Source organism: Aptenodytes forsteri, unplaced genomic scaffold (assembly GCF_000699145.1).
Source record: "Aptenodytes forsteri isolate BGI_AS27 unplaced genomic scaffold, ASM69914v1 Scaffold33, whole genome shotgun sequence".
NCBI classification, from domain to species: Eukaryota; Metazoa; Chordata; class Aves; order Sphenisciformes; family Spheniscidae; genus Aptenodytes; species Aptenodytes forsteri.
In genome coordinates, this window is record NW_008795037.1 from 7,703,939 (window position 1) to 7,716,755 (window position 12,817).

The window sequence follows — 12,817 nt, forward strand, 5'->3', positions numbered from 1 at the left end:
CGCTGCACCGCAATATATTTTGATGGTGTTTCTCTAGCTCAGTCTCCTGCCTAGTTATTCACTGCATCTACTGGCCAAGCCATTTGGAGTGCTGACAAAATGTCTGCCCAGACTTCTGCTGAGGAATGTGCATATGCATATGAGGGTGATGAATAATGCATCTTTATATGCATGCGGTTTAGTGTGCAAGTGAAGCTGAATGCTTGGCTGAGTACAAATGAAGGAGGACTCCTTTGAAAAGCGGCATCGTTAGGCTAAACGAATTTAAAGATAAAAATGTGACGGCAGTGCAGTATAGCTGCAGCTTTCACGAATGGATAATATTCAGAATAAATACTACAGTTCTGAAGAATGCATTGGAAAGACGTAAATTCAGGGCAGGGAGAAGCAAATGTGGTTGATAAAAACAGTGCAAGCCGTTTAAGCAATATCAGACTAGAGATGCAGAAAGATATGCGTGTGTGCACTTGCACTTCTGCAGTCCTTTGTGCATTACCCACTTTTCTGTTTTTCCTTTTGCTGCTCCAGTTAGGCTTAAGAACCTGACCTGAAAGATGATTCTTCTCATATGCACCTAGCTGCTGTTTTCAATACATCTTTCATAATCTTTTCCTTGCTTAAAAACTTGATAAGTTCTGACTTGCAACCAAAGGACATCCTCCCCCTTCCCCAAATCCCCCCCCCTTAGCTTGTAGGGGATGCCTTTTCAAATGCTGGTTACCAGCTACAGAAGGATTGCCTGCGCAACCCTCCATTTCTGCAGTTTAGGGTGAAGAGTGGAAATGGCCTTCCCCATGCTGACTCATTGCTTTAGTTTTCCTTTTGAAATTTCCTTTTAGCACAGCCATGAGATGGTTCAGTGAGCTAGTGCTTTTTTAAAGTTTAATAATTCAAAGATGAAGCCAGAATGCAAGTATGAGATGGAAAAAATAAGAAGTAAGCTTGCTCCCAAGGTTCTTGGCATAGGAAAGAAAAGCAAGACAAATTCTGGAGTTCCTGAATTTTTTCCCTGCTGAAGTGCCAAGTTGGTAGTGGGCATTTAAAGAACTTAATTTCAATGTGGCAGTTCTCAGCTGTGGCAGATTGTTAATAAGCGATCCTCAAAACATAATGGTGAGGGTAAAATTAAAATTGGAGAAAGGAAAGGAAAAAACCCCTAAACCCCCGAGCAGTTATTTCTTAGCTTCAGGTGTGCACTTTTGAATTCAGATCCTTACCTGTGGGTTTTAACCTGTCAGTCATAAACCGCTCTCCGGAGTGGCAGCCACATGGGTGCTCGTTGGTGCTGCAAAGCAGCAGCAGGAGAAAAAGGAACCAAATTCACAAAACAAAGCCCCAGTCCTTATGTTTCTGGCGTTTTGGGCACTGGTTGAAAAGTGACACTAAGTCATAATGTACCCTTCTTCACTTGCTTTAGAAGATGAAATCTCATCAGTAATTAATGACAACGTCCATAATTTAGTGTTACTTTAAATAACTCTGCAATTTATCTGGCACAGCATAGGGGAAGGCTGCAAAGCGCTATTTCTGCCATCATGTCTGTTTCCCAGGAAACCTACTTTAACAGCTTCTTTGTTCTTTAGAACAAAGAATTTGTCGTTTTTTAGGTGGGTTTAAAGGAATTTGTGTCAGATGATTTGGCACTGAAAGAAAAATGCAAATGCTTCTGAATATCAGTATCCATTAGGAGTGACTGTGAAGAGTATTTTTAGTGTAAGTTCAGCTGCAAAAAGAAAAAGTGGGATTTCTTTTGAGTTTTTGGTAAGGCATTTTTATACTGCCTAAGGTCTAAATGCATCTCCTTGATTTTATAATCAGGTTGGACATAATTTCGGTTGCATGATTACTGAGAAATTAATGCCGTGATAAACTCATTCCAGCAATTTCAAAGGATTGTCCAGGTTCATCTTTGATACCTTCATTCATTTATATTTCACTGTATCAGGGACAAACACAACCAATTTTTTTTTTTATTCTGTAATCAACTGTTGTATGCTACGCAGAAAGCAGTAATCACAAAGTTCTTATAATTTCTCAATAGAGGTCAATGCCCTTATCTTCATGTATAAATTCCTAGCTAACTCGGAACAGCTTCTTGGCCATTGCAATTGTGTCACTTTATTGGCCTTTAAATTTAAAATTGTGAAAATTTTCCTGATGAAAACTCCTGGACTAGGACAGTGGATAGCCAACGTCTTTGCAAGAACATAAGCTCATGAGCGTAAGGGAGGTCCTACAACATAGAAGATAACCTAGGTTAAACTGATACCAAATTAAAATTATAAGCATTTGGGAATGACTTGAGACACTGTTCAGTGCATAGACTGATAGGTAACATGTCTGGCAGTTCATATATTTGTATTTCATTCAAAGTTGGGATACAGTTCCCAAAAAAGTGAGATTCTTTTGAAGACCCTGTCAGCATTTTGTTCTCATTTGAAACAAGAAACTGAATGATGACACCATCTGGAGAAAACCTACCCATTTCTTGGGTCTTTTCCTGCAATCCATGCAAGCCAGGTCATGGCAGGAACATTGGTCCTGCCATGCTGCGGCCTGTCAGGTGTCAGCAAAGCTGAACTCTAAAGCTGATTAAACTGAAAGTGAAAACAATGATTTTCTTTTTTTTTTTTTTTTTTTTTTTTTCCCCCTCCCCATTGCATTTGGGCTTTGTCTGTTTGTACAGGCAGCAAGTCGGTCACATTTAACTGAACTCTTCCAGGAAAGACTAGAACGTGTCCTTAAGCAATACTTGAAGGTGATCCTATCTACACAATAAAGTACTGATGTTCTGGGTAACTGATATAAGAAAAAGTAAAGCTATTTGACAGTATTGCTAAGGTGCAGTATAAGAGCTACTGAGGACGTGCAGCTAGCCGTAACTGACTTTGATGGTAAAAAGCTTAATTTTAAAATTCTGCAGATGTACCTGCTCTTTCTCGGAAAGTTACTGATTCCAGTTTAGAGGAATAGAGATGGACTTGAGTTATCTGGTAACAAACCAAGGCACAGCAAGGCCCCTTCTCAGTGTTTGCTTACAGCCGCTTTCAGTATTTTAGCTTATGTGCTTTGTATCCTCTCTCCTGGTGGAAGTAAACAACCATCTTAGATCCTCGTAACTACCTACGCTAGGCACCTGAAGTAAGCTGAGCAAGGCTTGTGCGGAGAGGTGACATCTGTTACCAGGCCAACTATACCTGGGAGAGACAAATGAGCTTTTGGGTTCAAAGTCTGAAATTCAAAGGCTGTTGCTTCAGTTTCAGACCTGAAAACATGCTTGCTTTTCTGAAAGCTTGTCTGTTCCTCTTTGCTTGCTCTAACTATGTCAGTTGGCTTCATAGTAAATATTACGCTTCTATACTGAGCTTCTCTTGCTTTCATCTTCGGACCATCGTGGCTGTAGCACTGCTTATGAAGCAGCTGATGTTAAAGGACTGCTTACCTCAAAGGGATCTGTCTTTAAAATGATTGCAGTTAATTTTTCAAACCCAAGACTTGCAGTGCTGAAATGAAGAATTAAATTTTTAGGAAGCAGGGAACATTAGAGTATTACATACTTAATTAGGAGTATTCTTTCCCCCCGAGTGGTGAACATCCATGTTCAGTAGTGGCTATACTGAAAACATACCTGTGATTTGTAGTGAAGTCTTACAAGTATAGCTTTATGCAGCATTAGTATATTATGTCAGTATTATATTTCAAGTTTTATAAAAGAGTACAAATTTTCCATGCCATGACTCCATCCGCTGTCCCTCTACACTGAAAATATTTCAATCTTGATGTAGTATCTGTGGGTAGGAAGATGATTTTTTTTCAGGTCAGTATATTGCCAGGGTCCTCCTTCCTCCTACAGCTGACTAGCAATGGGGCACTTTTTGGCAGATAATTGAATGCTGCAGTCACACTTCGTGTCCGTGTCATTGCACTAGGACAAAACTGGAGCGTCAGCCTTGCTAGACTGGATCCATTGAGCTGGTGCATCGAATTCTGTGTCCTTGCTGTGATGGAGATTCAGACTAGATGCTTCACAGTGAGATACTAACGTGAGCATAAGCAACCTTTCAAGAAACAAAAGGAAAGAATTAAAATCATAAGATGCTATCGAGAGACGCTGATGTCCTAATTCTAGAGAGCTAATGGTTGATTTGTGCACTGAATAAGGAGGACTTCTGTCACTTTAGAAAGTTTAAGCTGTATTGGGAAGATAATAGGGTATTGCAGTGATACTACTCTGTAGATAGTTCAAAACCCTGTTCTTAGTTCTGTCAGTAACATGGTTTTGCTGCTGTTCTTTAGGAGTAGATATATTGGTAAAATGCATTGCAGTAATTTTATACCTTATACCTTCTTATACGCTTCTCATTAAACAGCCTAGCTACGTTGGTGAGTTGGGCCCTCCAGGTCGCAGCTCGTTGGACAGCGTGGAGATGGCGTATGCTCGGCAGGTGAGTGGAAATGGAAAATCATAGTCAAACATTGTTTTCTACAGAGAGAGAGGTGGGGAAATTAAAGATCTGTGAGCTTAGTGTGTAAGAAGATGTGGCAGGTAAAACATGAAAACATTTGCCTGTGGTTAAAATGCAATTAGAAAATACAGAAATTTAGCCTGACTTTTTTTAGAAGCGTACTCTGTCTGCTACAGGATTTTTTTTTGTCAAAAGGAGATCCTGAACATCATATATGACCGTAGAAGTCATTTATGCTTGTATAGTAAATTGAAACTCTTTTAACCTTACAAAAACATTTTTTAGAATTCATGTTGATGTGTAATAGTACGCAAATGAAAACTTTACGTTCCCTTTATTCTCACATGTGGAAGATCACATTTCTGATGTGTGTGTGTAGGAAAAAACATGCTGAAGTCTTAATCCTGATGTTTGCCAAATTATATCCTGTTTTAATGGCATCGCTTATGAGAAGCTTTAGTGCATCAGCTATGAATTAATGTCTGGTGGCATTAGACTCCCTCTGAAAATTTTCAGGGAAAACTGATAAACCTTTACATAATCAATTTGTTACTTTTGTTGTTTGAGATGATCTGTTTACCAGCACTGTTGGAAACAAAATGAAAGAGAAGGACTTGATTTTTTCAAAATGGAATATGTAAAACTACATAGACAAAGCGTTGCCTAATTTGCACACAATTACTGTGATTGTGTGCATTGGCTCAGTCTTTGCTGAGTCAGATAGCGGCGTGTGCATCTGTTTTTCTATGTCTGCATTCAGTTATGGTAACCGAAGAAATGAATCACAAAATAAGGTGCATGGTTGTGCTGACAAAGTGTACGTTTGATTTAGTGGTTGTTAATGTACGTTAATTTGTTTCATCTCTACTGTAATATTCCTGTATTAAGAATCTTCCTTGTGGCACAATTATATCCATACTTTGAGGCTGACGGCGTTGTTCCCTGATGTTTTGTGGATATGGAAAGCTCAACCTCTCTAGCCTAGTACCAGGGGTAGCTGCAGAGTCACAGTGTCTTCCCCGTGGGTGGGCAGGTGGGCTCTCATCAGGTTTACGGGCTGCGTGCAGACTGCTTGCGATGTGCCATGGAAACGTGGCATTCGTGGCCAGGCTTCTACCACCAAAACGCTTGGTGCAGCCACTGTGTGCTCCCGGCAAGCCCCCTGGAGAAACTGGCCTGGCTGAGCTGTCCTTAACATCTCCCCGCTTGAGTGCAAAAATACCTGGACTTCAGCACTGGGTATGGGGCTCGTATGGATTTCAGTGGGTAGTTAGGAGTCCTGGAGATCAGGCAGTCCACGCTGTTTCAGTTTATCATCAGCCATGAAATGTGTTTTAATTACACTGAAATGATTAATTGTTCTTCATGTCTAGTTCAAACTGTTTCACAGAAACACGGTGAAGTCCACATATGTGATTTCACTGATGCTAGATTCTGCTTGCAGTCCTGAGCTCCGCATCTTGTTTGCATGCTGGGCATGTTGAAGTAGTAGTGCATGCAAGAAAAAAGGACTTAAAGTACGACAGCACTGCCTTTCTAGTATTGAGAATGATTATTTTCAGAGGTAGCTGGAAGGTCTTTGGACTGAGAGTAGAATAAACAATAGTAGAAGTAGCTAAATTAAGACAAAGATTGAAATCAAAGCGGGTGTGTGCATGTGTATATGTGTTTAAGGGCAGGTTTTGAAAGGCCAGGTTTCTGTTCTCCTTTCCCTGTGTCAGATTTCCCTAAATACTGACACAAACGAGCAAAATTCTGTTTTTTATGTCAGCAGGTAGGAGGCTGCCATGCAGGGGAATATCACAGCCATCCAGTTGTCAGGTCTCTTCTGAATCTTTGTCGTCCAACAGTTAGCTGCAGTTAGTCTAACAGGGCATTCAGCACAGTGCTTTGCCGTGCAGAACCCCTGAGCAGCTGGATTGCTGCCTGCCTTCAGGCAGGCCTGGGGCTTTGGTGTGTTGAGGAAGCGTGGTTGGTGCTGATGCCCACTCCTCTTGCATTGGATTAGAAGCGGCTAACGTGGGAGGGAAGCAGAAGGGACTTGCTGGAGACGCTCTGTTCTTGAAGCCTGGTTCAGATTTTGCTGGTGTGGCTGGGGAGAGGGAAGGGGAGTAATATGTATTGTTAAACTTGCTTACTTTCAATGTGTTTCAGATTTATATTTATAATGAGAAGATAGTGAATGGACATCTGCAGCCTAACCTGGTGGACCTTTGCGCTGCTGTTGCAGAACTGGATGATAAGGTACTGCCAGTGAGTTAACGTAAGGAGATGTATTTAATCTGTTTTCAGCTGTGATTAACAGCCTGCTGACATTAGTGGAAAAACACTGATATTGCCAAAAAAAATTGCATGGCTCCACAGAAAACACAGAGCCAGTACTGGAATCTTCTCTAGTACAGCAGGGCCCACCTGTGATGAACTTGGTCATGGTGAAAATTTCTTAACACAGTGAGGAAGAAAAGAACCTGCTTTCACTGCAGTGTCCCATCATGAGTGATGAGCTGTCAAGGAAAAAACTTGCTTTTTCATTTTGAATGGGTTCTGTTGTGTTTGGTTTTCAAAATGTGGCCTCCTAACATCCTTTGAACGTATTTAGCTGTAGGTGAAGGGTCTTCAATCAGACCCTGCTAGAGCTGAAGTAGGCTCCCATAGCAAAGCGTAAAGCCCCTAGGATTGACTTTAAACCAATGATCTGCCTGCTTTTATTTTTTTCCCTACTCCTTTAATTGTGTTGCCTTGGTCCACCCTAAAAAAACAAATGCACAAACCTGGCCACCTTTGAGAAACGCTTGGAGGAGAACACTGCAGGAGGGTCAAGTCATGAAAAAACTTTACAAATGGGGAGAGCAAAAAGCTGTTCAGAAGCTGAGAGGCAAATGCTTCAGTCAGATCTGAATTACAGACGTGCATCTTTGCTTTGAACAGCTCTGTTCATTTTGCTAGGGACAACACGGTTAGTTTCAATGTTCTTGCGGCTTTGAAGCACTGAGATCAAACACCTGCCCTTGCTGGAGCTAACAGTGCTGTTACTTCTCAGTATTTTGCTGTTTCAGCAGGGATACTCTAGTCCTGTAGATACTGATACGATCTCGTCCTTATGGATGAGCAGACCTGGATGGCTTTCAACGTTTTTTTCAGACCTGAGTCTTTGTCCAAGTGATCAGTGTCCTTTAGACATTTCTCATTGCAGCTGATTACACAGCTTTCCAATGGCAGCCAGAGCAATTTCTTATATGGAAAGCTGCTGATGTTGCGGTATTTATTGAGTGGGATGTACAAGCTGGAAATGGGGAAGGAGGCTGAGCACCGAGTACCCAGCCTAGTTTTGGAAATCATTGTCGATCCTGGGTGACAATTGCAGGTACAGTATTTATAGCCATCTTCTTGTGCAAGAATTAGGTAGAGAAGCCTGGGAAATTTGAATTCTGCATGACAGAAGCAGCTTACCTTCATGACTGCATCTAGTATCTCCATTACAAATCTAAACTGACATTACTGTTGTGTTTTTATGCTTTTCTTAAGCATCAAAACACCACGTAGCTCAAAACAGTGTTGCTTGTTCATCTCTGTACTAATCACTGTTGCATGGAATGGCTTGTTTATAGAACATCTCTGAGATGTGGGCCATGGTGAAACAAATGACTGATGTTACCCTGGTTCCTGCTAGCGATGCCTTGAAAGTCCGGACCAACATGGAGGTGCGTATGGAGTTCGTGAGGCAGGCTCTGCACTACCTAGAACAAAGGTAAGGTGAATGCTTTGGGTAGCACACTTTAATAGAGTTCCCTAATAATAAGCCAGAATGACTTTGTAATGCACACAAACATATTAACAAGTCAGCTACCTCTTGCTGCTCACAGAAGTGTCTGTTGCCTGTCTTTTCTGTTCTGCAGGGCTTAGAGCAGCCACTTGAGTATAAAACTGTTTTAGTTAAAAACTGTTCAAGTTAAAAAGGCCTTGGATCCGTGGGGAGGTTGTTTAGAAGATGCAGAGACCTTTTATTCTTTCTTCTGTTGCCCTTAAATATTCTATATCTGTCATAGTGGTAAGTGAAGGGTTTTTCACTTGTGGAAAGAGATCTATTTCCCCTCTGCAACAAAACTCCCCTTTTCTATACTCCCTTTCTGATTGCTGATCACTGTCAGGAGCTAGTGCTGGGAGGAAGCGAGGACAGCAGTGGGGACAAATCTGGTGCAATGAGTCGGGTTCTGATCATGCCATTTCTACACTGAAAGGTTTTTGTAAAATTTTGAAGAGGCTGACGCTGAGACATCCAGCAATGATTTTCAGACTCTGGAAAGTGGCTTACAGTCTGTATCAGCAAGTATCACGGGGGCCTAAGCTCCTTGACCAAGAAAATGCTTGGAGAATTGCAGGCTATGGAGCAGACAGAATGGTTGTAGAGAGAAAGCCCAAAGCTGAATCCCCGGATGGCCGTATTACCTATTCACTGCACATGTGGATATTGCAGTGTCTCTTATCTAGTAGCCGCCGATGTAATGCCAGCAGGCTAGTTCAGCAGTGGAAAGCAAACAATAGCTGCAGCGTAGTGCGTGGGCATTTGTTATGGATACAGATCTGCCATCTGAGCACGGAAAGTGCTGCGCTCTGATACAGCACACTGGGAAGAGATGTTTTCGCCTCCTGGCACAGCCTCTTCTTGGCCCCTGACAGTTGGTTGCCACACCTCATCAGCACTTGTTGTCACCCAGGGGGGGTGGCGGCGTGCCTGCCTGTGTGCAGATGAACTGGTGCATCAGAAGGATCTTCCGTTTCCAGCGCTTCGGTCTCAGCAGTGTGCGATGAGCCAGTGACTCTTAACCTGATTTGCCAAATATCCAACTTGCTAGATTTTCACAGTGCCATTAACTACTAACTGAAATTAGGAATTAGTTACAATCAGTTCACCCCCAACCCTCCCAATTGTGGAAATTGGGCCCTTCAGGTTTGATTTAAAAAAAAAAAAAAAAGAAAAAAAAAACAAAAAGCAAAACCCGAACCCTGTGCCTAGCAGGAATTGGCTAATTCTGAGGTGTTTCCATGCCTCACCAGCCCCTCACACGTACAAGGAGGAGATGTAGTGCTGCTCACAGCTGTTCTTGCATTAGTTGCTTTGGAGCAACTAACTAACTTTGCATGTTAGTTAAGCAACTAACTTTGGAGCCCTGAGGAGCATGTGCTTAACTCAGCCGTAATGTCAAGATACACTGATACTTGCTTATGTTTAGCATAGCCTTTCCGTTTTATAGTCTGATGGTGCATGAGTCTGTCATGTGCTGTAGAGAAAAGAACAACTTCATGTAATTTATTGTTGCTGCTTATATAGGTATTCCTTCAGTGTACAGACTTTCGAGACTTCCTGCTTCTAAACATGAATATTTGTTAAATTGACCTGCCTTGATTAAAGGCTTTGGGTTATTTTAGAAGGTGTTCTCAAAGCTGCCTTTACCAGTTGTTTTTCTCTAAATTCCCTTTTCGTCTGTGATTTCCTTCTGGTAAGTCCATGGCCCTCAAGTTTGTATTTGTCCATAGGGCAGGGAGGAGAGACAAATGCATCTGTGGTGTTTAACTGTTCTTTTGTGACAGGATTGAGAGTTAAAGCATTAGGATGGAAGGGCTTTTTGCCAGTTATGTAATTAACTTCGTACTAAGAGAACCTAATGAGAGGAACCCTATAACAGAGTTGAACCTGGAGCAGTACACCACAGACTCCAAACGTGGTTTCTGTTGAGACTGCTGAATACAAGGATCTTCTTAAATCAACAGAAGTTTGCCTCATTTTGTTGTAATGATAATGTTTGAACATCAAGGTCACTTGCTTTAAATTGATAATTTGGTTGGATTTGAAAGGCAGTGGATGTTTTTGTAGCAAGTATATTTCAGTCTGTTCACATTTGTTTTGTTTGTGTTGTTTTTCAGTTACAAAAATTACACCTTTGTGACAGTCTTTGGAAACTTGCACCAGGCTCAGCTGGGTGGAGTCCCAGGGACCTACCAACTAGTCCGCAGCTTCTTGAACATCAAACTCCCTGCGCCTGTCCCTGGTCTCCAGGTGTGTCCATCACTTTCAGTGACTGAGCTAAAATAATAACACAAATTTGCTTGCTCCAGCACAGCCAGGAAACTAGTGCAGCCTCCGGTGGTTTTTCTATTGTTTAAACTGCTTTTAGGGCAGCAGGCTCTTACTCCTTATCTAGAATTTTTCATTAGGGAAATGGAAAATAGACAAAATCGCTTTGAGTTCAGAGCTACTCCCGAAGCATGGTAGTGCTCAGTAGTTTGAGTTCTGAATTCTAGAAGTTATGGTCTCTTCTGGTGGCCTTTTTTGAGATCAACAAGCAAGCATCAGAATACGTTATGATGTTTCAAAAAAGCAGTAACTTAATCGCCCTGTTTTGCCTTTTCTCTTTTTTTTGCACTTATTGTAAGATGGTGACACCAATTGTTGATGACTAAATATGTAATGAATTAATCTGAATTGTAGCCCGAGTCTTTTATTTAGGAATCTGAATAAAATCCTGTTCACCTGCACATAGTAGAAAGTGCATAGCTGTGCACCTACAAAATTACCAGATAAACAGACAGGCTGGGTTGAAAAATTGAAGTTAAAAGTTAAATGAAATGATAATAAATTATAGCATTGGAGACTACATAGCTGAGTCTAGCTGTCCTTTTCTCACTTGCTGAGATCCGTGATTAGTTTCTTTCTTTTTCAGTACAAATGTTTTTAATACCTCAGTGGTCTAATCCAAATCCGCCTCCTGGGTGGGAGGATATCTGTATGCTAGTTCTGGGATTGTCAGAACCTCACTCAGAACTGAAATCTGGGCAAGCAGAAGAGAGTCCCATCCTTTGCTGCTAGGATGTGCACAGCTTTCACAGGACTTAAACCTCATAACCTCTGGCTTCTGTAACACGAACAGAATTTTTTACCAAAACCAGTGTGTGGGTATAAGGGCAGAAATAATGAATGAGGCAAATGATAAAGAAAATTAATTCAAATATGCTGCTTTTAAAAAAAAAAAAAAAAAAAAAAATCTATCTTTATTTTCAGGATGGTGAGGTGGAAGGCCATCCTGTCTGGGCACTGATTTACTACTGCATGCGCTGTGGAGATCTGACTGCAGCCATGCATGTGGTGAAACGGGCACAGCACCAGCTGGGAGAGTTTAAAACCTGGTTCCAGGAGTACATGCACAGTAAAGATAAAAGGTAATTGGGAACTAGGAAAGATCTTTGTGAGGGGTGGGAGTTGCTGTGGAGTAGTGAAATGATCAGAGGCTTGGTAGAAATACAAGCTCAGGTCTCTTCTGGTGGTGATGGCTGCCTGGTGTTTAAATTACCTACCTAAATTACATGTAAGAAGTTTGCATATTTTAATTTGTGGCTTTGAAGTCTAGAAATCTCCATAGAGAAAGAGCTTTTTGAAAATATGCAAAAATTTACATTTCAAAAATAAGTTGTGTAGCTTTGCTTTTTTACCATAGGATCTGGCCTGTGTAACAGTAGGATACTGCATACAATAGATTAGATTTAGTCTGCTGTCACAAATCCTGTGTCTTTTTATTTCCCCCGTCACTTGTTTTAGTTGAATTTCCTTTGGGGAATGCTTTTTACTACACCTGTTTTCATAAGAATGCCACACAATAAAAGCAAGTAGTGTTTGTTAGAAGTCTTTGGAGGCATTCACTCTCACATTTTTCTTGTGCTTATTCTCCTTTTCCAGTTTTTGCTATCCATCACTTGACAGAGGCCACTGGCCAAACTACTGATTATGTGGTTGCAAGCAGTCGAGTTAGTGCATCTTGAGGCGTGCTTTGAACTCTGCTGTGGCGTTTTAGGTTATCTTGTTTACCTTTCCACTTGCAATGAATTTCAAACAAGCGCACGGTCAGCTATTGCATTAGAGCTGTGCTCCCTTCAGGGGAATGGCACTGTGCTAAGGTACTGGCTGAAACTGGGGGAAACCGGAGGGCCCAGGTAACTGCCAGGAGGTGAACGTGTAATGTCCCACCTCAGCTTATGGCAACTTCATTCATGTGTGGGAAGCCCTCATCCTGCAGTGTGTTGAATGTATTGGGGCTCTTCAGGTATGAAAATGTGAGAAAGAACATATCAGTTTGCATGTCTTAAAATCAAACCGAGAGGAAAAAAAAATCAAAGTGCCATTTACCGAGTAGTGTACACCATGTTATTCTTCTATAAATTAACCTGATTTGTAGAGAATATCTAGGAGTGCTCATTATAATAAGATTGTTCCAGAAACCTTAGTTTCTGTCATAGGGGTACTGTCATTGTCTTCATTACAAACACTTTAATGAGATACAGTATAATTGATTTATTTTGTT

General features: G+C 41.3%; 1 protein-coding gene across 1 annotated transcript in view; it reads left to right on the forward strand.

Annotated features, from left to right (window-relative positions):
- NUP93 (nucleoporin 93) overlaps positions 1-12,817 on the forward strand; it is an 81,184-nt gene that overhangs the window by 52,837 nt on the left and 15,530 nt on the right. Inside the window, exons 6-10 of the mRNA XM_019471380.1 lie at positions 4,371-4,445; positions 6,621-6,710; positions 8,075-8,214; positions 10,389-10,521; positions 11,524-11,681. Of these exons, the coding sequence (XP_019326925.1) occupies positions 4,371-4,445; positions 6,621-6,710; positions 8,075-8,214; positions 10,389-10,521; positions 11,524-11,681 (596 nt within the window). The remainder of the gene's footprint in view (positions 1-4,370; positions 4,446-6,620; positions 6,711-8,074; positions 8,215-10,388; positions 10,522-11,523; positions 11,682-12,817) is intronic.